Source organism: Heterocephalus glaber, unplaced genomic scaffold (genome assembly GCF_053883595.1).
Source record: "Heterocephalus glaber isolate CG9 unplaced genomic scaffold, H.glaber_assembly_v1.0 deba00001442, whole genome shotgun sequence".
Taxonomy (NCBI): Eukaryota; Metazoa; Chordata; class Mammalia; order Rodentia; family Bathyergidae; genus Heterocephalus; species Heterocephalus glaber.
In genome coordinates, this window is record NW_028258296.1 from 22,605,001 (window position 1) to 22,631,220 (window position 26,220).

General features: G+C 38.5%; 1 protein-coding gene across 2 annotated transcripts in view; it reads left to right on the top strand.

The window, feature by feature from the left end:
* Lmo4 (LIM domain only 4) overlaps positions 1–26,019 on the top strand; it is a 55,809-nt gene extending 29,790 nt beyond the window's left edge. Inside the window, exon 5 of one of the 2 annotated variants that reach the window (XM_087213036.1) lies at positions 25,869–26,017. In XM_087213036.1, coding sequence (XP_087069162.1) covers positions 25,869–25,970 — 102 coding nt within the window. In that variant the 3' untranslated portion in view covers positions 25,971–26,017. Of the gene's footprint in view, positions 1–25,868 lie in introns of both variants that reach the window. The other variant, XM_087213037.1, reaches the window with a different exon arrangement.
* The last annotated feature ends 201 nt before the right edge of the window (positions 26,020–26,220 follow it).

Genomic DNA, 26,220 nt, shown 5'->3' on the forward strand with positions numbered 1-26,220 from the left:
CTCCATGTCTTAGGGGTGATTTGAGAAGCAGAAGTAATAACCAGAACATGAAAAATAAAAGAATAATACCTACTTAAGGAAGAGTTTCCTACAGACCCAGAAACCAAGCGGACTGCGTTGTTCCAGGCTCTTTTATAGATTGCTGCTGAGCATGAAAACGGGCAGCAAAATGTGGAGGCAGGACCAGACTGGGGACTTGAGCTGTCTCCTGACATGGGCCTGGGTATTGGCAACATTCTGGGTGAGTCGCTCTAGCTCTCTTGGACTTCATTGTATCACCAAGTGCACAGATTGGACTATAAAGATATTGGAAACTTCTTCCAGTTTTAAAGGTTTTATGGTCTTACCTCTATGCTTCTATCGTGAAGAATTATACTACCTACATTTTAGGCATCTTTGTGGGGCAACACAGTGACCTCTCAGTGCTAATCCTCTAGAGGAACTTACAATTTCTGAAAGAAACTCATGCAAAAAAGCAAAAATAGGAATATATTTTTAAGGCACTCCACGTTCCATGCTCCACATTTCCATTTTAGCTCACTTTACTCATTCATTCACTCACTTATTCCTCAATAAATATTTGCTAAACATCTGCTGGTGTCAAATGCTGTTCTAGGTACTGGAGGAACAGCTGTGAATAAGGTAGAGACAGTCCTGCTCCTATGGAACTTACAGGGTCACAATCAACAACTCAGTAAAAAAGGAACAAGGTAATTTTAGCCAGCAATATTTTCAATACAGGTGATAAAACCTATTTTGGGGTATTGTCAGGAAGAATTCTCTAAGTGACTTTGAGCTAAAACGTAAGCAATATGAAAAGGTGTTCCAGAGGGTGCGGCAATGCAAAGGCCCTGAGGTTGTGGACCAATGTGATATATTTAGGGAGGGAGGCGGAAAAACAAGGCCATTATGACTGGAGAGCATTGTGTGGGAAGAAGTTGGAAGAGTAGTCAGGGGCCAGCTTAGTAAGGTCTTATAGGTGGTAAGCAATTTACATTTTGTTCTAAATGAAAATTGTAGAGTTTTTAGAAGTGAATGATGTGCTCTGATTTATGGTCTTCAAAGCTCACTCAACTTCCCTGTTGATCTGTTCAGTGAGTGGTCTTTAGGCGGGGGCTCAGCATGTCTCGACCATGCTGGCCCTCGGCTGGGCTGAAGAACCAGGAGTGCAGGACTGGAAGAGAGGATGGCAGCTAAACTGGAAGAACGGGGAGGAGCGAGATGGTGAAGCAGCAGGGCCTGCGCTGAGGGAGCTGCAGACACGGAGTGCAGCTGGGAACAAGGATGGGAGGAGTGAAACCAAAGAGAAGACTAGGGTCAGATCACAGAAAAAGCCCCATAAACCAAGTTGAGAAGATTGGATTTAACCCCAAGGGCAATGGGTTTCTGTTGACACAGTCAGTTTTCTGCTGTGGCTGCTATGTGGATGGTGATTAAAGCATGCAAGACTGGAAGCAGAGAGATAAGCTAGGATTGTGACAGTAATGAGGGGAGAAATCATGGTGACTTGGGGCAGGGTGGGAGCCATGGGAATGGAGACTTGGTTGGTTTGAAAGTGGTTGAGGGTGTAAGCAATCAGGCTTAGGGGTCACCTGTATGGGGGGGATCCGTGAAGAGAGTCCAGGAGGTATGGATTTCTCTGACTTTCACCCTTTGAATGCCAGAGATAGAAAGGGAGTAGTAGAAAGATAGAAGCTACCTTTTTTTTTGATCCCGTGGTCTTAGATAAACACTCCCAGGCTCCACCAGTGCCAGTGGGTATTGAGGGCGGGGCCAAGATAAGAACTTTAGGGTCCTATGTTGCAGTAGATCCCAGTAAACTAGATTTTCCAATGCTTCTGCCTGGAGTGCAAGAATTTACAGTGAAACTACCCGGGCCCTAGTATTTTCCAGCTCCTAAAGCCATTTATTTTCCCAGAATCATCACTATAGCGCTAATGTAAGTGTGACATGTAAGACTGAGACTGTCCTGTTCCCTTCAGAACGCCCTGGAGGGACACAGAGGAGCCAGAGCCCGTGGAAAACCTCTTCTGGAAATCACTGTGCTGTGCATAATCTACCGGCCACCACCTTCCCATCCTTCTGTCCCCTCATACCTTCTTGTTGCTCTTCTTCTTAACAGTTTTTGAAACATAAAAAAGAGTGAAAAAAACAAGGTTTAAGCACACACCATAAAGAAAGCATATAAATATGTATCTTGTAGCTTCAGCATCTTGGCTTTGTTTCCGTTTTCTCCAAGTTAGCAAAACAAAAAGCAAAAGCAAAACAGAAAGGGCATTTCTGAGGTTAGCCTTTGGTCCAGATTTGGGAAAAGTCTCTCAGTTCAGAGTCATGTGGTGAGGCTATGACCACTAATGAAGGTATGAGTAGAGACCTTTGATGTTTATTGTGATGGTCTTCCTATGATCTCTCTCTTTTTCGATGCGTGGCCAGCCACACTAGAAATGACTTGTTTTTAGCCTTTGTATGTGTTATAACCCTGTGGTCTTGGGTTGTATAAACAGACAGCCCTCATTTTAAACCCCAGCTCTGCCACCACCCAGCAACTGTGAATATCCTGAGTGGGGCTACTTAACCTCTCTGAGCCTTGTTTTCCTTATCTGTAAAATGGGAATAATTATGGCATCTGCTTTCCATAAAGCAGTATTTAATGGTTAACATACAGACTCTGGAGCCAGACTGTCTGGGTCCTACCTTAACTTTACCACTTACTAACAATGTGGCTTTAGGCAAGTGACTTCACCTCTCTGAGCCTCAGTTTTCTCATCTGCAAAATGGGGGTATTCATTGGGTTGAGGAGGCTTATAGAGCATTTTACACTTACTTGTATGAAGGGGTTCTCCCAAAAAGTAGATGCTCATGCCAGTATTTGCTAAATAAGTTTTGAAAAAGATCTTTGAGAAGACTATCTAAGGAAACATGTATAAAGCCACATGGCTGGCACGAGATCAGTGATTGAGATGCATAGCTCCATTCTTGTACCCTGGCCTGTCACAGGACTGGGCACATAGTGAATGCCAGGTAGGTAGGTTTTGACTTGGGGACAGCTTAATCAACTCCAAGACTTCCTTGCTTCGAGGTTTATGTTCTTTCTTTGCAAGTGTAAGCTGGTACTGATTTATCAGAGTTGGTGAGGGGAGATATGATTTTTCCTTATTTACTAACATTTACTTGGACTTGTGGCTGGGACACCCAAAATATGTTATGAATCAGTCAGAGGATAACAAGATCTGCAGCACTGTACAGATTAGTCACTAATTTGACATTTGGGGAATTTTTGCAAAATGTTAGGGAACATTTGACAAGATGCAAATTGCTGTATCCATAATGTACACTTGACTCTGAGGCTGGGAGGCTCCCTCCCTGATGTGGTTACATCCGTTCCTAGCACCAGCTGTTGCACGCTGGCACAGTGGCTTCTTTTATTTTTCGCTCCTGAAAGACGAGTGTTGGAATTTTGCTCTGAAAACATAAAAACAAGAACGCACCAACCACCTATTGGGTGTCATATCTTTCATCCTGTTTAATCTTATATGCTCAGTGTCACTAGCATCTCCATTTTTCCAGAAAGGAGGTTGAGGTTCAAAGAGGTTAAGCAACTTGCCCAAGGCTACACCACGATGGAATTTGAACCTCAGTTCAGATCCCCAGAATCTGAGCTCCATTCCAGCCCACTGTCTCCCACATTGCCAGATATTATCGGATTCTGTCTGAGTTCTCCCACAATGAGGAGAGGTGGCAGAGAGAGGCCACTGGACAGCATCTAGGGCCATGAAAACTTGCTCTGCAGAGTTGTATAGCCACACCTGAATTAGTTGATAATCTAGAGCTTTGAGGAGTTTTCTCCTATCATGACATTGTTTTCAAAATCAAACAAGGAAGACTGTGTTAAGGGAACAAGAAGTGCCCTTCCAGGCCCCGTCCTGAGGCACAGTCATCATCCTTCCATTCCTTATGGTACTGTACCATGCCATTGAGACTTACCATCTCCTCTCAGGCAGATTTTCTCCCAGTTTCCTCTTGACTCCAGGAGAACAAAGAGCATGTGTGGAGGTGCATGTGTGGAGGTGCTATGTGTGAAGAATATAGGTCACCTAAGGAACAGGAGTAGGCCCTTGGCAAAAACATGGCTCCTGGGGGTGACCCTTGGGGGAACCCAGTTGTGTGGGGGAGGCATCCAAAGCAGAGGGTCCCCAGGGAAACACTACACAGCAAAAGAGCAAATGAATGCCTCCTGGTTCCAGAGGCACACTTTTCAGTTATCATTTACATTAAAAAAAAAAAATTTTTTAAGGAAGAGCCAGGCATGGTGGTGGATGTTCTCTGGGAGTCTGAGGCAAGAGGCTTGCAAGTTCAAGCCTAGCCAGGGTAACTCAGTGACTTTGTGAGACCCTTCTCAGAATAAAAAAAATAATAATAATGATAAAAGCGGGGTGGTGATGTAGCTCAGCGTGAAGGCCCTAGATTTGATCCCTTGGACCACACACACACACACACACACACACACATAGGGAAGGAAGAAAATCATAGAAGCTTTTATATAATCTGTTGTATCTGTTCTTCAATAATTGTGTAGGTGTGTCGGAGCTGCCCAAATGAATGGCCAGTTTCTCAAGACAAACTACAGACTGTGCCTTCTGTTATCACAAACACCCTTTTAGTGTTAGGTATGTGGCAAGAGCGTAATAAATGCTTGTTGAAATGGAAGTGTCTCCTGAAAGGAATCCATCTTGTGAATTTTAATACTTGAAGTATCAATAGTGATTAAGTTCTACTTAGTAACAGAATTGTTTTTTTTTAAATAATACTATAGAAAACAAATATATAGGGCTACATTTCTAATATCTGGAGAAAAGAAACTACAAGTTTCTCACATTTTTAACTAGAGAAATCTGTTTTTTTAATCATCAAAAAATCTTCATGGACACTTCCACATCATCACAGTTGTACATTTAGTATCTATTAACTGGATAAAAAGCACAGTGAGAAAACACTTTACATTACTTTTTACTTTATTCATTCTGATGACATCTATAAACTATAAATAAAAGAGTGATACAGGTTGTGGCCCATTATTTGTCCTACTCACCAGCAGACTGTGGTACGTGTACAGGTCCAGGCAGCAATTCAGTGAGCTGGAAGCCGTGGGATGGAGCAGGGTGGCACCTAGCAGGGCCAGGGGTTTGGAGGCTTTGTTTCTTTTGGTTTTGCTTCCTCCAGTTCCTCTTCTGTATAGTTGAAATCCACAGTAATGTTAGCAATTGTGACTCAATTAAGAGTGCTAATTCCAAATGCAAGCTGGTGGATGGATTTATTTCTGAGACCTAATTAATTACTTTAGCTGTGGTCCGAGGAAAACTGGACCCATTTAAAGTCTCACTGTACACTGTCCAACAGTTCTCCTAAATGTCATCCTTAGGGGTGAGGGGACAGCAAGGGCTAGGGACTGCAACACCTTCTTGGTCATCTGGAGGCCTTGGTTCTCTTCTACTTGGCCTCTGGAGCTAGTTCAGCTTGCAGGAATGCTCTAAATTCATCTCTAAAAAGGGGGAGATTGAATAGATAATCTCTGAAGTTCCTTCCAGGTTTTGTGTCCCCAGGAATGATCCTGAAGCACCCAAATCACAGTTGCTAAGTACAAAGTGCCATGGAACTTCTCATTACCGGGAGACACTATCTGCACAGACCAGCCCTGAAGGGTTGCGCACAGACATTGCTTGGGGTATCTCAGAGAGGAGGCTTTCATTTTAGTGTCCTATTATTAACCTTTTCCAAGCTCATTTTCCAAGTTTGGGTCCTCTCATCAGAGTTGAACATGGACTGTTTGGATTTTTGCCCAAGCTGTTCTCCGAGCCTGATAGCACATTCATTACTCCCTACCCATGGTTTCTGCTAAATGACCTCGTTAGTGCTCTAATTACATGTTGCTCTTCAGAAAGCTGGGGGTGGGGGTGGATGAGTTAATGAAGGCTGAGTACTGAGATGGAGTACATTGTAAACATACTGAATGCCGCCTACCTTCCTGGGCCTGATTACCCAGGGGGAGGCAGAAGCTTTGTGCTCTTTCTCTTCTCTTCCTTTTTCAATACCTATGAAAAGATAATAATCACACCAAGTATGTTGGTAGTGGTTGGTAATAGCTGAATGGTAACATTTTTACCATTTAATTTATGTGGAACCAGAGAGTGAAAAAAACAAAACAAAACAAAAAAAATTAACCCCAAGGGGAAAGGAAACAAAAACACATGTTGTTTTTGAGCACCTACTGTATGCTCATGTACCTTTTTGTTTATTTTGCCAACAAGTCATTGGGCTAGTTATTATGCTAGATTCACTGATAGAGAAGTAGGTTCAGAGAACTGAAATTAAGCATGTCTGACTCCAAATCCCAGTATTCCCTGTTATGTCTTCATTCATTCATTCATTCAACAAATACACTCTGACCTGTCTTCTATGACAAAGTATAATCATGTAATTTCAGAATTGCTGTGCTATTTCAAACTTAATTCTGCAAATTCGTCAGATGAAACTAAACTCAGTGGTATATTCTTCCATTATAATTTTCTTAGCCCACTCAGACTTCTTAACAGTTCTGCTTTGGGGATTAGATCACAGATTTGAGATTTAGGAATCTGAGTGTGTATTTAAAGGTTATCCTGAACAAACCTCTTATTTTTCAGGCAAGGAGACTGAGATTCAATGACTTGTTGAAGTGGTCAACTAGAGCCTTTTCTTTTCACTATGCCACAGTACAGAGATGCCAAGGGTGGAGTGGAATTTACTTGGGATATTGAGAAAGGCTGGCTGGGGATTTCGCTCAGGGGTTTTGCTGCCTGCTGCGAAAGCACAAGGACTGGAGTTCAATCCCCGGCACCAAAAAAAAAAAAAAAGAGAGAAAGGCTGATCATGTTTCATAACAAACGTGAAGAATTTTGTGTGTTTTGTGGGACAATTCACCTTGGTCAGTGTGCACACGTGACAAGAGCTTCGATACTCGCTGCACACAGGCTGGTTAGCAAGTAACTCCAACTTAGGCCTGTTAACTACAAAACTACAAAGGTCAAGTTTTAATGAAAGAGAATCTGCCTTCCAAACTCCTTATCTTAAGTATGTAGAGTTTTCTTTGAGGCTTCCTTTTGGGTGATGTTAATGTGTGCTTGTAGAGTCAGATCTTTCACTTGTCTCTGCAGAATTCTCTCTGCCACATTTTTTATAAGTGGCCAATGCAATATGTTGAGTGATGAGTGATGTCCACACTTTGGACAAAATAAATGATGTGATGGTAATATGAAAAAGATGTAACCTTAACTAAGTAATGAACTTTCTTAAAACAGGGGCTCTTACCCATCTGATTATTAATTAGTATTTCAACATAGAAATTTGAATTTTGCAAGCCAAGAATCTTAAAAATGTGAGCATTGTTTGTTTGACAGACTGTCACCACACATGTGTAAGCTTAATATATTAGTTTATCTTATAGCAATCAAGTTGTTATTATAACTGCAAGAAAACTGGAAAAACAAGACTTTTCACAGTCTCACCAGCCATAGAAAAGGAACTAGAGGAAAAGACGCACACACACACTCACACACACACCTTTGAGCTATTGTCTGGATCTACAGTATATTTGTTGAACTGGAGATGTGAAACAGCAGGAAACCATTATTGCGTATGATCATAGTTTAAATAATTCTACTGGAACATAATAAACCTATAATATGTATGCCTTAAAATAAATTGTAGATCTCATAGTAAAGACAATTCCTGAGTCAACATCTATCAATTTGGGAGAACACCTCCTTTCTTTTGCAAGTAAGTCGTTAAACTCCATGTTTTGCTACAGGATAATTTTTGGAAGAATTGCTCAAATCTTCTAAAGTAATTCACTTGTATTCTTCTATTTTTAATAACAAAAAACATACATGGGAGATGCAAATATACCTCTAGAATTTTTGAATGACTGGACAAAGCAGTGTTAAAAATTCAACAGCACTAATTACTAGCTGAGCAGTATAAAAACCTCCGAATAAATGTCAACCTAGAAGATAAGCTCTTATCTTAATCTAATGACTCCACAGACTTAATTTGTCAGGCCAGCCTAGTTGATGAAAAACAGGTTTCTATTCTCCAGTGTTAGCAGGAACATCTTTCCAAATCTTTGAAGTTGGATAGTAATACCATCCGTGTCATCTTACAAAAATCTTATGACCAAGCCAATTTAATTCCTATTGTCCTGTTACACTAATTAAAGTTGTTCCACCCCTGCTGGACAAACACCTAAGAGTGAAGCCAGTGTATTTTTAAATTTGCTGCATTTTGAACTAATCACCGACAGCTCCCCACATTTCATGCTTTCTTTTCATAGAGCTGGACCATCAGGAACCATCATCTATCTTCACATGAGCACACTGAGATTTCCAGAGAAATCCCTTAGTTCAAAGGAACCCATTAATTGAGAGGCAATGTAGCCGAATGGTTAAGACAGAGCAGAGGCAGAGGCAGAAAGGCCTGGGGGAAATTTTTGCTCTGTCATTTTGCAAGTTGCATGACCTTGTTTCAATTTTTAAGGCTTTCTTAGCTTCACTTTAATCATCTGTAAAATGGAGAATAATCAGAGATATTGTAAAAATTAAATAAAATAATTCATGTTAAGTACTTAGATGGCCCTATCTTTATGCTTAATGGAATTCATCTTTCACTAATTCACCAACTCATTCACGCAATCAACAAATACATACCTGGTCCTCACAAGTCTAAAACATACACTAAGTGCTACGGGGCATAAGAAGAGAACCAAAATGTAGTGCCCTTTGCTCATGTTGGGCTTTGAATAAACTTTCTGCTGAAGGAAGCTCACGCTTGACATAATCAGCTGATCTCACTACACCAGAGAAGGAATTTCCACGGAATTATCATGATTTTCCACTGAAACTCTTCTGTGAACCCTGTTGCTGGATTTCCAGTAAAATGGAGATGCAAATTTCCATCTCAAGATTTACTGTGCAGATGACATGAGATAATGTTTGGTGAACAGCCAAATGCTGGTGGCCTCTCAGTTCCTTGTCTCTCTTATCCCTGTAATCTTGAATCACAGGCATGGAACAAACACATCTAGTGCCTTCTTTTCTGTCTTGTTTCATCTCAGTCTCTTAGGCCATATTCCTGCCGCCCACCCCCTCCTAACAGCTCACGGTACACCATACTCATTCTCATTTTTATGAAATGTCATGTGGAGAGATTTGTTCTTCTTTGTTATTTAATTTTCCATCTTTATGGAATGTGATGACAAAAGTTACTTCAACCCTCTTGAAATTCATGCATATACCTGAAAAATACATATTGAGAAGTTGCTTTGTATTAGGAACCCTACTGGGTATTGGCACACTGAAATAGGTAACACACAGTGGCTGCCCTCGAGGAGCTTTGTGGCAGTGTGGTCACTGCTGTGGCAGAGGATCTTAGAGTACAGCAGAGGCAAGATGGGAAGTGGGAAGGGGAATGGCATGCAACTCTGGCTGGAAACCCAGGGAAGGATTTATGGAGGAGAGGACTCGAGCTTCACTCTGAGAACTAAGTCAGAGTCAGCTGGGTAAAAATGTAGGGAAAGGAAATTTCAAGTTGAGGAGCTAATGTACGTGCAGACAGATGGAAGAAGGTAGTTCAGTAGAAAAGTGAAAGGCCTGGGTGGCTGAGTGGTGGGAGATGAAGTGGAGATCAAGGAACATAAAGGATGTACTGAGTAGTTAGAATTTCATTATGTAAGTGACAGAATCAATTGATGAATTTTAGGTAGGCTGTTAATTCTTATTAACATGTCTTGGGCTCGAGAAGCTGGTATGGCTCAGTCGTCTCCTGGTTCTCACCATTCCCATGACCTCTGGTGAGATTATTTTCCCTGACCTCTCAGCAAGAACTCCTCTCCGGTGGTCTCTGGTGACCACTGATACGTACAGCCCTTTGGCTTCTTTTGCTCTAAAAGCTTTAATTCTATTCCACCTGGACAAACTTTTTCTTCTGGTTACATCCAGAACCGATCTTCCTTTGAAGCCTCCAGCAGTGACATTCCTGTTTCCTAGTCACCATCTTGTACATTTCCATACTATCCTTTCTTCCTGCCCCTCAAAGACTGCTTCTACAAGCCTCAGGGAGACTCCATTTCTTGACTTGTCTAATTCTGTAGTTCACATGCCCCTTCTGGGGCTTTATTCTCCACTCTACCCATGTAACAACCCTTGGGTTTGTGATCTCTCTCACTTCCAGTCTTCAGCTTCATCCATTTCTTTTACTGGCTAGAGAAAATTGTGTTCCAACTTGGCTATTAATTCTACTTACCACTTATTACATTTCATTGTAAGTTGAATTCTTAGTATTGTCCTTTTGTCACCTCTACTAAGCCTCCATTCACATTTCTTAGTAATACGTTATTTTAGTCTATTCCTGTTTATAAGAGACAGGTTTGGTGGGCATAGCTAATGTGCTCTGGGAAACTGTTATTCAGGATGTAACCCATTCCTTGATTCAGACTTACCAGAGCTATTTGAACAAAAGACAGACACTTCAAGTGCCCATCAATTAGAAACTGGATAAAGAAGCTGTGTGTTTTTTTTTTAATAAAATGGAGTACTGCTCAGCCATAAAGAATGAGAAACTAGAGACATTTATAGCTAAATGGCTGCGCATTGAGGCCATACTCTTAAGTAGAATAAATAGGACACACGTGTAAATACCGAATAGTTTCTCTAGTGTGAGAAACTGAAAGTGTAAATAAAGATTCAAACGATTAAAACAAATAATTGACAATTTGAAATAGGAAGAAAAGATCCAAAGGGGTAGGGGAAGTGGGAGGGGAAGGGGAAAGGAAAGAAGGGAAAGGAAAAATTATGAGAAAAGAAAAAAATGGAAACAAAGTCTTTGTAAATAGGGAAGGGTGGAGGGGGTGAAGGGCGCACAGGTAATGGGGAAAAAGTAAGACCCAAGATACATCAAGAACAGGTACAAGCACCCAATCATAAATGTAAACATATTGTGTACCTAAAATGTACCAATAAAAGAATTTAAGCAAAAAAAAAAAGGCAGACACTTGATTCTAGAATCCCAGTTAGCTAATCTATTGACTGTCCATTGGCCAGTCTGATAGTCTCTTCAGAGTTTGTTCCTGTATCACTTACAGACTGCCCTTTATTTCAGCTATCTTCAATGTATTTCTATTAACTCTTGACTTAAAATCTTTAATGAGATCATCCTAACCCTCAAGTCTTAATCTAGTCCTGCTTCTTCACTCTTTTTATTACATTATTGTAAGAAAAGTGACTATTGAGTCTTTCTACTGAGGAGTATCTCTTTTCCTTTGCTGTTTTCAACCATATTCCTTAATAGTTCAAACTGTCTTAGAAATCCTGACCTGGTTTCTTTCTTAAAGTACAATTAGAATGTTTATTTACATTTATTAAGACTATTTCTGATATTTATTTTGTGTTTTCTATTTGCCATGCCTTTTTTTTCTTTTTCTGTTTTTCTTATACTATGTATAAGGTTGATTGAATTTTATTTCTTCCTTTTCTCTCCACTTATTTGTTTAGAACTTATACCTACTGTTTTGATTCTTTTAATGACTTTTTTCTTAGAGTTTTAACTTATATAATTTGAATTTATAGTTTTCCAGTAAAATAAAGTTTAATCAGTACTTCTATTATTATCTAACTTGAAGGGTTAGCCTTTATCTGAATGAGCATACATTATCCTATATTATAATTATCTGGTATTAGAGTCCCACCTTGTTTTTAATACAGGAATTATTTGTAATATTATTTATAATCAATGCTCATTTAGATTTATTAACATGTTTTATAGATTTCTTTTTCCTACATATTTGTTCCTTCCTTCAAGGTTAATTTTTTTCTTTATTGAATACCTACTTAGTAACTTTTTGTTTTGCTTTGTTTGAAGGAAAGAACATGTGGTCAATAATTTCCTAAAACTAATCTGTGGACTGGTAGTTTGTGTAGAATTTTAGACTCACAGAATTTTTCCTTGGTGCTTTGAAAATTATTCCATAAACTTCTTATTGCCATTGTTTCTAAGAAGAAGTCTGTTGCCAATATGATTGTCATTGCCTTCACAGTGTTTTTTTTCCTTGATTCTTTTAGTTTCATTTTAACTGTGATATTGGAAACTTGCACTATGATGTATGTAGGTGTGGGTTTTTATAAAGTTTGCACTTCTTGGCATTTGGTGGGCGTTTTCATTTTCCTAACTCATAGTTTTCTTTAATTTTAGAAAATTTCCAGTTACTATCTCTTTACACTGCCTTCTTCCCCTAAAATTCTCTCTAGTACAGTGGCACCTTGGTTCATGAACTCAGTTTTTCCCACAGTTTTGGTCACAAACCAAACTGGACAAGAACCGAATCAAATTTCCTCATAAGGTCAACATGAACATATACATTGAATTTTATTTGATTTGCCTCCAACTTGGTTTGTGGTGAGAATCATGGAAAGAATCAAGTTCATGAACGGAGCTACCACTAATGTGCTAATGAAACTACTACCTAACAGATACAAGTTAGAACTTCTTTCATTTCCCTGGGTCTCTAACCTTTCTTTTAATCATTTTTCTGTGCCTCCAACTTTTCTTTCTTTTTTCCCTCAGATTTTCATCTTTTTAAAAACATACTTTGGGTAATATTTAGTCCTTTGTGCTAGTTCATTTGAGTTTAGCCTTTTTTTTAACCCATAAACTTTTTTTTTCTTAAATATTTTATAGTTTTAAGAAGATTTTAATTTTCCTATGTCCTGGTGTTATTTTATAGACTTTCTTCCTTCTTTGATTTCTTTAATTTAAAAAGCTATTTTAATATTCTTATTAATATATATTCTTATTTAATATACTATTAAATTTATATACTAATTTATATATTAAATTTATATACTATTAAATATTCTTATTTAATATACTATATAAAAGTTCAAATATTTCAATTTTCTTGTGTTTGATTTCAGTTTTTTGCTTTGTCAATGCTTTCTTCTTTTTACGGATTTTTGAAAATATTCATCATGATTTTGTTTGTGAATTCATCTTCTTGTTCTCCTGTTGTCCTCCTTATGGAAGTGGTTTCATAGTTCCTCCTGCCTAAGCTTTATAGCCTGTTTCTTACTAAGGCTTATAACTATGGCTTTGTTGGGCCTATCACCCTAAAGAAATGGCACAATTCTAGGCTATTTTCTTGATAGTGGTGTAGACTGGGGTCCTAGTCTATCACAAGAACTGATTGCTTACCCCTATTCATGGGTAGGTGACTTCTCTTGACCGTAATCTTGGGCTGATGGATAGAGATATATTTTGGGAGCCATTAATGGCTTTGAATCACTATCACTACTTCTAATTTCATATGGGTGGTTTATGCCCATGTTCTCCATTAGATACTCAGCTTTAATTTTTATTTAACACTCTGGTTTCATATCAATTTCTCTTTTTTTTCAATATCTCTTTTGAGGGAGACATTCCTGGTTTGGTTTTGTTTGATTATGGAGTATGTTCCTGTTTTTAAGTATGACTGTAAATTTTAAAAATTCCACTAATAGTATATGAAGGGCCTTAATATGTCTTTTTATAATAAGTACTTTGCTCCTTAAAATTTATACTCATTGCACTTATGTTACTTTTTGCTTCCTTATTTACAATGCCTTGAAATTGTTGTTTATTTTTTATTCTATAATATAGTTGTTTTATTATTAAGTTTTATTTTTATAAAAACAATACATGCATACTATTTTAGAAGTAATGTAGCACTAAAAAGCTTATAATGAACCAGAATAGCTTTTGTCCTCATCTTGAGTTCTCTGCCTCAAATAGTTACTCACAATTCTTCTCTTTCCCTTGATGGTTAACTTTAGATTTCTAGTAATAGCTGATACTGATTACTATGAAACACTCACTGTTATAAATCCTATTAACTCATTTAATTTAAATAATATTCTTATTTTTTAACTGGTAAATTTTAGGAATATTTTATTGTACAGTCATGCATTGCATACCAGCATTTCAGTCAGCAATGGGCTGCATATACAACAATGGTTCTATAAGATTATAATGGAACTAAAAAATTCCCATCACCTAGTGCTGTTGTAACCATTGCAAAGCTGTATTGCAGTGCATTCCCCATGTGTTTGTGGTGATGGTGGTATAAACAAAGCTACTGTGCTGTCAGTCTTATAAAGGCATAGCACAGACAATTATGTTTAGCACATAATATGTGATAGTGATAATAAATGCCTATGGCACTGTGTATGTATTTACTATACTATCCTTTTCACTGTTATTTTAGAGGGTACTCCTTTTACTTATTAAAAAGCAGTTTACTGTAAAACAGTGTGCCATGTTATTCCAGCAGCAGCTTCATATACCTCATGTTTACCTCCTATCCCCCTCTTTTTCGTAGTACTGCATCCAGGGACTTTGCACCAAGATACATCCCCAGCCCTTTTAAAACAATTTTTGTTTGGATACAGGATCTCCCTAAGTTGCTAAGTTGCCCACGTTGAGGTAGAACATGTAATCCTCTTGCCTCAATCTGTCGAAAACCTAAGACTGCAAGTGTGCATTGCCTTACCTGGCCACCTTGTCTCTTGATCACATCAAGGGGCCGCACCAAGTGGCCCTATATCATCTATGTTTGTGTAGTACACTCTGTGATGTTCACACAAGGAAATCACTTAATGATGGATATTTCCATCATTAAGCAATGCATGGCCATATTTTTGCCACAATAGATAAAAATTTAACTCTTCTATACCATCTTTTTTCCCTTCAACATATTTGTTTAAAGAGACCATTTTTGTTTGTTATACACATTCAAATGTGGCTCAATGATGAGCTGAATACTGTTTAATAACCATGCTTCCTTCTTTGTCTTGCCTTCTAGTTCTCCTGGAGTTAACAGTTACCTGATTTTTATGTTTCCTTTTTCTATACACTTAGGATAAATTTTCCAAATATTCCAATATCTCTACCATATCACAATAAAAGAGTTTGTCCATGGACTCATATTGAGTAGCTTTAATTTTCTATGGAAGTTTCTTCTCTCCTGCTTCAGTATAGACTTCCTTTCTTTCTGAGAAATTGCACAAGTGTCATTATATGTTACTTTTACTTCTCTCTGGGTCTATTTTCTGGATTTCATGTCTTTTTTTCTCTTGGTTTATTTCTTGTTTGGTTAATATATACTTTTTCATAACTTTCTAAAACATTATAATGTTTTCACTTTTCATGTCTAAAATGTCTTTATTTTATCTCCACAGGATAAAAAGCTGAAAATAGAAAGTTTCCATCCTTCCAATATCTGGTATTGGTCTTGATGAGTCTGATGTCAGTTGGGTTGTTTTCTTTGTAAAGGGCCTAATTTTCCTTGCCTGGAAGTTTTTGTGATCTTCTTCTGTCTTCGTACTTTCCCATTGCTGAGACAAAATACCCAACACCCAAAGTTAAAAGGGAAAAGGTTTATTTGGCTTACAGATAGAGGTTTCAGTCCATAATCGGCTGGCTGCAAGGCAGGGTGGCCGAGGGGCAACAGTTCACGGTGGCGGAGGCAGCAAAAGCAACAAGGGACCTTAACAGCATCTTTCTGCCCCTTTTATCCCATCCAGATGACCAGGATCAGGACAGTACCAAGCCAATCACTCACATGTAGTGGTTTAGTAATCACACGCCCTTCATCCCAGCATCACACATTCCAGATTCAGCTACCTTCAAAAAGGACTGCATGGGGCTTTGGGGGGCCATCTAGATACAAGCTACAACGGCTGGCTCCAAGGCAGAAATAGGATTCCAGAGGGGATAGGGGAGGAAAAAGTACTCAACCCAAGGTGGCCTAGAAGCAAAGAAGGAAGGGAGAAGCTGGAGAGGGAGACAGACCCTTCCAAGTCATGCTCCATGACCTGGCTCTTCTGTCCAGACCACATCTTCTGATGGCATATTTGGCTATGAACTCATCAGATGAATCCATTGATGAGTGTAGCACTCCAGAAGCTAATCACCTTCCAAAACTCCCTTCTCAACACATGAGATTTGGGGGGATATTCTAGATCTAAACCATAACAGCTTCTTAATTCTATATCTCTGGTATTTTGAATTTTCGTAGTAATGCACTTTGGGATTAGTATGTTTTGGGGAAGTGAGACAGTTGGGGAGGAAGGTTGGTAACACTGGTACTGGTGTTGTTGTTACCATTTCACTTCGTGAGGCTTAGTTCAAATATCCTATCAATTGTATACACCTTTCCTATTATCACAGTTTTCGATTCTTTTAGTTTTTTGGACTTGTTTTATAGCCTATCACATATTTTATCTTGGTGAACATACTGTTTCACTTGAAAAGAAATGATTGGATGTAGGATTCTGTAAATATCTATAAATAGCAATTAGGTTACACTGATAATGTTATTCAAATTCTTTATATATTCAGTGATTTTGGAAATTTTGTTTGGGCTAAGAGGGAAGCTCAGTGGTAAAGCACTTGTCTAGTCTACATTAGGCCTTGGGTTTGATTCCTAACACTGCAAAAAAAAAATCTAGTTTTATGAATTGTTGAAGCAGTGGTATTTAAATTTCCTACTGGGATTGTAGAATTATGTATTTCTCCTCTTAATTCTATCAATTTTCACTTCATATCTTTTGAGGTTCTGTTATTAGATACATTCAATGTTATCATTGTCATATCTTTCTGATAAATTTGCTCTTTAATCATTGTGCCTGTATTCATCTTTGGTAGTATTCTCTACCTTCAAGTCTATTTTACCTGTTATTAATATGGCCACTCTGACCTCTCTGCTGTTTGCATAATAGCTTGGGATTTTTCCCCGACCATTTACTGTGTCATCATACTTAAAGTGTATTTCTTATAGACAGAATATTATGAAGTCTTGCATTTAAAATATGTTCTCCAAATTTCTGTATTTTTATTAGGTCATTTAGTCCATTAATATTTGATATAATTGGGCCAGGGATTCAGCTCAGTGGTTCTGCTGCCTGCCTTATAAGCGCAAGGACCCGAGTTCAATCCCCGGTACCAAAAAAAACCAAAAACCAAAAACCAAAAAATATTTGACATAATTAATGACATCACTAGATTTAGTTTTTCCCCTCTGGATTATATTGTTCTTATTTTCCTTTGCTTTCTTTTTTTGTGTTGTTTGAATATTCAACCTATCTATTAGCTTATTAGTGATGCTACTTTGCATTATTTTAATCTATGCCCTTGTACTGATTTTTTTCTGTAGTAGTTAGGGTCCAGTCAGGAAATAGAAGGCATACCAGCTATTGAACTGGGAATTTAATGTAAAAAGGTGTTACCTAGGTAACTGAAAGGGTATAAAAGAGATTCTGAGTTATCTTGAAAGTAGGAAGCATCTATCACCCTTAGGATTTAGGGAACAAAGACAAGAGATTATAATCATTAAGACTTAGAGGCTTAAAGGAGGAGCCCCATGGAGGTGAAGGTCAGACCTCTGAGGAGAAGGTTGGCTGTGTTGGTACCTCTGAATGAGAAAAAGGCCTGGACCCAGACTCTGAGGAGAAGGTGCTGGCTGACACATAGAGGAGTCTCAGAATGGGGATTGGATCCTGTGATGCTTGTTCTACAAGTTGGAAAAACTGCAAACTGAATTGAGCTGCTTCTTCCAGAAGGAACTGCTACTTACAGAGTGAAGAAGTACTATGTTCTGACTGTCTCAGAAACCACAGACTGTTTACTTTCCACAGGAAGTAAACAGGTAGCAGTTAGGAAGGGACAAGTCCTGTCTTCCTTCTCCATCCGCTGGTGAGGATGGTGGTGCTCGGGAGAGCGTCCTCTGGTGCTCTCTATTAACAGAACCTTACAGGAAGCCAGCTGGCAAAGCACAATGACACTTGCAGAACACCAGCCTGGCATCACAAGTAAAGGATAACAGAGTAGGTTTGAGGCTGAGGGGTAATAGCTGGTTCTTCTTCCAGTCATGCAAGATATCTTTACATCTCTCTCATCTTTCTTTTTTTTTTTCTTTTCTTGGACTTACTTGTTTCAGCTTTCCCCATCTTTTTATCTTCAAACTTCTTATCTCTTACTTATCCTTTTATGATTAGCAAGTGTCACAGCGACTGACATAGGGGAGACAGTAAGTGCTCAAAAATGTCTGCTGGATTAATGGTGATACAACAGGGTAAATGATTAATGCCAGATGACTGTTGCAGACTCTAATTGCCCTAGAGGCCTAGGGGAGGGAGAAACACCTATGAACTGAGGTGGCTCCAAAGGCTGCACAGATGAGATGAATCTTGAACTAAATAATGATAAATGGGAAAAACTAAATACACAGAGAGAATGAGCCACTCAAAGTGAAGGACACAGCATGAATAAAGACATGGGGCAGAAATGGGCTTGATGTCTTTTGAAGACAAACATGGCCGGAGCAGAGGCTTCTGTTGGAATGTGAGGCTACCTCGTGGATAGATCCCTTACCATCTAGGTGAAATGATGGAATCATAGAAGAGCAGCTGAGAGATTTGCTGCAGAGCTGAAGAGGCGAATCTATGGCTTTTGCAGCTGGAGAGGCTTGGGATGAAGACAGTGCTGACTCAGAATACTGTGCAGGCTGGGTAGGGTGACAGTTGATGCTCAGGCCTTCAACGTATGTGTATATATTTACACACACATACAATAGACCTATTAGGAATCAGAAAATAAGAAAGGAAACAAAAGAATTTTTAATGGTCTTCAGATTTTAACAATATTGAGTTAAATTTCAAAGTCCACATTTAGAACTAGCGAATTGAACAGAGGGAAAGGGAGAGGAAAGGAGGAGAGAGAGAGAGAGAGAGAGAAAGAATAAATTGGGGAGAAATCCAAGAGATTGATAAAGCTTCTAAGTGGCATGGGAAATGGGAAGAGAACAATTAAACAATTTTAAGTCAGCATATGATCATCTTTACTTCCAAAAGGGTGGGGGACAATATTAGGAGTCAGCAGGGTACACTGGTTTTATTATTTTGTCAGGACATGAAATAAGGGATGGACCAGCTGCTCAGATGTTGACACTACCCCCACCCCATTCCACTGAATACACCAGTTCCTCCCCTGTTGAGCCCATCACACTATTTCTCTCTCTTTCTGATGATCTCCTTTCCTAATCTCTAAAAAAGAACATTTGCCCATGCCTTAAATTGTGGCAAAGTATTGTATCTTAAAAATGATTAAGATTTTATTGCTATTTTGTTCTTCAATTGTGCTAACTCTTCCATCTTCAGGGTAAACAATTTCACCAGAAAAATATAGTCAACAAGTTCCAAAAGGAAATTATAACCCAGTTATATCTCTGTATTCATGGGGGATCAGTTCCAGGATCCCACCCTATACCAAAATCTGCGGATGCTCAAATGCTTTATAATAAATGACATAGTATTTGCATATAACTTATATACAACCTTCTGCATACTTTAAATCACCTCTGTATTACTTATAATACCCAATACAATGCAAATGCTATGTAAATAGTTGCTATACAGTATTGTTTAGGGAATAATAACAACAAAAAGTCTGTACATGTTTAGTACAGATGCAGTTTTTTCCCCTGGAATATTTTTGATCTGAGCTTGGCTGAAGGAGTGGTTGTTGAACCCCTAGATACAGAGAGCCAACTACATGTTGCCTGAAAAAATTAAATCTCTTTGGTAAAAGAATGGACATATTCAAACTAAAATGCCCTAGTTGTCTGTTCCACCAATGCCTTTGCTTCCCATTTATGGGGAAAGGATTCTGTTTCCTTCTTTGGTTTCTGAACTTTGCTAAAGTACAACTGTTGTTTTTAGGAGAAGCTAAGCCCTCTCAACCAAAGCCTAGGAAAGCCAGTTGCACTCTCTGGACATGTAAATTCTGCAAGCTTCTTGTGCTTCCAGGCACGTTGGAGATCCTGTGGGTGCAACTCCTCAGAGACCAAGGGCAAGATAATCAGTCCAAGGAGACAGTTAATTTTAGTACAAAAGAGGTTAGATGTGATTTATTTCCAACACCACATGAACCAAAAGAGCTAACAATCATCAGAACAAAACACAGAACCATCAAATACTCCATGTTAAAAATGGCTTATGTCAACTGAAATCTGTCTCCTCATTAGCAAGGGAGACAGGCTTCAGGTAGCCCAGGATTATTTTCAGATTGTCTTTACAAGGAAAGGTGTTTGAATCATTGAAGAGGTAGAGAAATGAGTTTGGAGACAAGAAAGAGAATAGGAAAAGAAAAGCAGGTGAGAGAGGACGGAAGCGTTTTTATAGGAATATCATAGCTCATTTGTCATTTCCTTCATTGTCATTATCTTTGGAAAGCATAAATCTAGGACAGGATCCATAAAACTCATGCTGCCTCTTAATCATCCCTTTTCACTTGCTGCAGGGAAGTCCTCTCCATGGCTCTGCGTGCTTTGAGCAGAGCTCAGGGCATCCACTACCAAGCCCAGACTTTCTTGCAGGCAGCATCTCCACCTCTGGAGTGAGTATTGTTACTTCGCACCCAGCAGTGTTCCCCTACCCTTCAGTAGAACACGAGGACTTGTCAAAAGCCATCGCTTGTGGTCCCACTTTTCAATTTATTCAACTCTACAAACCAACTTAAGCTGCTCCTTTTCCTGTTCCTGAGACTCACATTGCATCTAAATCCCAGGGCTTGGAGGAAACCCTTTATCAACAGCAGGATGAGGGTTCTGAGGGGATGTACAAAGTCCTTCAATAAAGGAAAAGCTTTAGACCCTTCCTGTTCTTTTTTGAGGTCATTGTTTACTAGAATACCTTGGGTCTTGAATCCTGTCCCTTCTATTTAATCCCTTTGTCTTCTCTGGAGCCACTACATCACGTGCCATTTTCTGCTATTGCCTTCACATATAACACATTTTATGTTTCTCATTTTTTCATGAACTAGGACACTGGCTTAATTATCTGTGAGTCTCCTGTACCTACGTCAGTGCCCAGTGTTTATGAGTGAGTGAGCAAGAGGCACTGAATGAAAGAATGCCATTTATGTTGAGGGAATAGTAATTAAATTGAGAATGAAGCTGTCTGCATCTATCCCTGGCAAATAAGAAGAGAAACATTACGAGACTCATGCATTTGTGAGAAGAAAGACTAAAATCGATGTCTTCCATTGTTCTTAAAGTGAAGGCTCTGGCGATGTTGCTCTGGCTATGGGATCAGGACCCAGGGCCATGGTGGCATTTAGATCTAAGCTCTCCCTGAGGCATCTGTCTTGTGCACATTTCAGAGCAGGGATTCATGTTTTCCTTTCTTTCTACTACCAGTCACCCCTTCCCCTTCCCTAACTTTTCCATATTGCTCACACTTACAGAGATCATAAGATACTCTATCTGTCCTGTCAAATGTCCCCTTCTGTGACCAGATTAAGGGCATTGTTACAGGTTTCCAAAAACACATTCCATCTCCTTAGTTTTTCTTTAAGTATGTAAGCTTAGGTAGGGTGGACTACATACTTGAAGAGGAAAATGACTTCTTGTTTGTTTCTTTGTTTGTTTATTTATTGGTACTGGGGATCAAACTCAGGACCTTGTGCTTATTTATTGTTTTTAATACATCAAGGTATTTTTGTCAAATAGAAGAGCAGTTGTATGTGTTATAGTTGTAAAGAACTGGATTTTCTATTTCTCCACCAAGCATCCCTTGTAGTATTTCTTCTAGAGCACCCTGGAATTCTGTGACTACCAGAGAATGGTCGTCCAGAGAAGTTTTCCATGAGTGCTTACTCCATCTGCATTCTGTTAAGACCTCTGATGGTGCCCACTCCCTCTCTGATCTGCTCACTTTTACGGCTTTAGGGCTGGGGCACAAAGCCAGCACCATGCAGGGAACCTACATGTGTGAATGTCCACATCCTTCATTCACATCCTTTAAGGGTTTCCTTTCACATTTTCTGATTGTGTTTCTGAGTACATGGTGTCAACAGCTCTCAGAACTGTTAAGTTTTCTATTTATCCTCAGGCCAGGAAAAGGCACAGATCACTGCAGTGTAAAATTACTAGTGGTTTTGACAGTGACCTGGAAGAACTGTGGAATGAAGAAATTTAGCCTTGAGAACTGAAGTTCAGCCCCAGGCCCATCTTAACCAAGAAGTTCTGCTCAATTATACAGGTCACAGGAAGTTCTGCTAGTCTTGAAAATATTGAACTCATCAAATTTAAGTTTGGTGTTGTTGACACATCTTGATGAATGGCCAGTTTTAGACACCAACTATGGTATTGTTCATTTCCTCCTCTACTGCATTCTTACTCTATCTTCATTTTGAAAAGTAATTGTATGAGTTTTGCTTTTTATATCTTTTGTAGGTCTGGCAATCAGCACAAATTCTTCTGAAGCCTTGAAGACTCAATGAAGAAAGGGGCTATTTCTTGGGAACTATCCTTGCCAAGCCCTCAGAGAAGGGCTATCACAATGGTTAAGAGCTCAGGCTTCAGAGGCTTCCAGTTGAAGCCTCACTTTGCCACTTCTTATCTATGAATCTGTGAATGAGTTACCCTTTGTGTGCCTCAGTTTTATCTTGCAAAATGGGGACAGCTATAGTAATACCCACTTCCTTGTGCTGTTTGAGTTAGTTGGTGCCTGGCACATAGAATGCTCTCAGTAAATATTAGCTACTGTATTAGTCAGCATGGGCTGCCACAATCAAATACTATAGATCAAGTGGCTTAAAAAATAGAACTTAATTTTCTCCTAGTTCTGAAGGCTAGAATTGCAAGGTCAGAATTCCAGCATGGTTGAAGTTTGGTAAGGGCTTCCTTCCTGGCTTCTGGCCATCTTCTTCCTGGGTAATCACATGGCAGAGAGAAAGAAACATCTCTCCCACACTTATGACCTCATTTAACATTAATTACCTCCTAAAAGCCCTAACTACAAATATGGTCACAGAGATTAGAGGCTCAACATACTAATTTTGGGGAGACAGTTTAGTACATACCAGTTCTAGTTTTAAATGATAATTTAGAACTTCTGTAGATGTATTGTGCATGTAGAATCACAAAGTTCTCTCTGGGCAGGATTAAAATATAGACTTAACACAGAAATTGGATGAATAAGTGTGATATAGTTCAGGGCAGTAGCATTTTGATTAGAAGACAGTTGTTATGTGTGTCCTTAGTCTATGAAGCTACCCTCTTAGATCCCTGTTCAAATGATCTTGAGCCTTCTAGGTCAAGTTCTTAGTAGTCATTAACCTTGTGAGTTGCTACTTCCTAAATGTAGTCTATTACTTTGTTTCCAAAGACAAGTTAAAAATTCTTTAGATATAATTTAGGCACTGGTGTCTTGTTCCCTGAGCCTGAAGATACATATGAAGTTCTCAAGAGCACCACTGAGCTTCCTTAAGAGGATGGGAGTCCTCAAATCCCAAAGGCCTTTTTCTATTATCCTTCCCACAAAATGCTTCCTTAATTTCCTCTTCTGGACCCTTTAATATCTTCAGTGTGAGTTATAGATTGCAAGGATTATGCAACTGGTTCCTCTGTGTTTCTCTTTTTGGAAATTATGCATATGGTCTAGCACTTCCTTTGGAATGCAGCATCAATTGTGTCTTGGTGAATCAGTCCAAACTCGCAATTTTACATCTTGTTACATTTAGAAATGCATCCTTTGTACCTTGTCATGGTACACTGGATACAGAACATTCATAACTCTTCGAGCCTTAATGTTTAACCAATAGCGTTAAGGCTAGGTAAGGAAGAAAAGTAACATTCATTGAGTTGAAATAATTTGCTTAAGTAATTTTCATATAATTAGAAAACAGCAGAGCTAAAATTGCTCTTCAGAACTGTATGTTTTAAAACCAAGGTTCATTTATTATATGACAAGGTACTTATGAAATCTTACCCAAGGAGGCACTTCTTTAAATTTTGTCTTCCTTAAACTCTCTTAATTATATTTATTAGTCTCTTAAAATACATTCAAATGTTTTTGAGTTTTTGGTAAATCTAACAAAACACTGAAAATTGAGGCATTAGTTTTCCTCCTGATGTAGCCTTTTTCTTTTACCTCATGAATGAGGAATGGGTAATTTCCACTTTTATAGCCTTTGAGGGCCTTTTTATTTAAATTATAAAATTAGTGATTTTGACATTGTCCCAAGAGGATGTGTTTATTAACTTGGTTATAAATATTTGAACTCCACATTCTAAGTTCAATTTCTCAGATCTGAGAAAGACATGTTAACATGCATTTATAATTTATTACTTCCCTAATATCAATGTGAGTTTCAGAAGCCAAAATGTGGCTTCTGCTTCTTAACTTTCTCCAGGGAAGATAGAAAAAAGCAGATATTTCTATTTAAGTGCCCTACAACCAGCTTTTATCTGTACCTAGACATATGTCTATGAAACCATAGGGAATCAAGCAGCAAGAGAAACCCCTGAGAGATTCTATAGAGGGGAAAAAGCAAGTTACTTTCTGGGGGGCCAAAGTCAAAATGGCTTTTGACTTCTTATTAGCAACATTGGATGCTAGAAGACAGTGAAGCAATGCCTTTGCTATTCTGAGGGAAAGTGATTTTGATCACAGAATTTTATACCCAGCCCAACCGGCACTTAAATAGGTAAAACATATCAGATATGTAAAGTATTATATGTTAGACTTCTGAAGAAAATAATTAGCTGTAAAGCCCCATAAAATGGAAAACACCATGAAAGAAGGCATGAGATATAGGAAATAAATTTAATCTGTAAGAGAAGACTGGAGAGCTGGAGGCAAGAGCTAGTGAAAGCTAAGAAACAAGCTGTTTAGATGGGAGCAGAAATTAGGGAATACCTGGGTGGATGTCTCAGGAGACAAAGATTGGCCCATACATAAAAATATTTATTTAATAAACATAGAAACTATTTTAGATTAATAGATTACTAATTTTTAGAGTCAAACCCATAGAAGACTTAATTATGATTACAAGAAAGAACATAAATGTTATCAATTTTGACAGTGTAACTGTATAAATGAAGTTAACAGATGCTGAGATGTAGATTAGGAGCACAGCAGAAGAAGGAAAGATAAGAACCACAATGTACTTATTTAACATACATAAATTTCCTGAAGCAAGAAATAGATGTTGGATATACTATTTAACATTACAAATGTAACCAATAAGAGGACCTAAGCAGGGCTGGGGATTTAGCTCAGTTGTTCCACTGCCGGCCTTGCCAGTGCAAGGTCCTAAGTTTGATCCCCGGTACCAAAAAAAGAAAAGAAAACTTAAGCTATAAGTATAAACAATTGAAAGAAGAAAGTAGATAAAGTAGGAAGAGGCTGTATAAGGGAATAAAATATCATCATATAAGGGAGTGTATAATTATTATTAAAGTTGATCAGAAAGAAATAGGCTCACCAGAATTAAAAAGATAAACACCAAAATATTATAAAACAGATCAATAAAAATTAATAAAAATGGTTACCTGTGGGCAGAGGGGTTGGACATGAGGAGGTAAAAGGTAAGAGTGTGATTTTTTTTGTAAGTTTTTATCACATCATTTATTTTGTTTACGTGTATGAAATACTTTGTAATTATATACATATAATTAATTAATTAATTTTAAATAACTCTTGTGAAACCATTTTAGTCCGTTAGCTATTTAAATCTTTCAGTCTATCCTGGTGATGGTAGTGGGGTGGATTGTATTAAAAAACTGGGTGCCCCTAGGCAGATGCAGATGGGGAGAAAAGTAGAGGTAGAGTGTGAATGATCATTAGAAGGATGGTCTCAGCCAAGGATCAGAAGGGATGGCATTTTTCAGGGCCATTTCTACATATTAAGGATGTGCAAATTAACTTCTCAATTAAAAATAATTCTTCTTCAATTAATAATCACAGAAGTCCAAAGAAGCAAAATCTGGAGCATCAGGAGAACAAGAAGGGGAGAATCTTGGAGCAACCATGGCTTACTTAAAGGATTTCCAGTGGTCACCACAGTGATGAACCAGACGCATCTGCCAGTTGGTTAGCCTAATGTTAAATACTACTGAATGTGGACTAGGCTGGACTGGAACCATCTGGGCTAATCTTTTCAATCTGAATCCAGGCAACTAGGAGAATGGATACTCTTTTTTCTACCCAGCTATGAGCTTCTGGTTTTCATGAACTGTTTCCATTTTTCCTTTTCACTCCATGTACCACTGATTTTCCCCAATTGCTCTTGTAATTGACTTTGCTACTGAAAGAAACT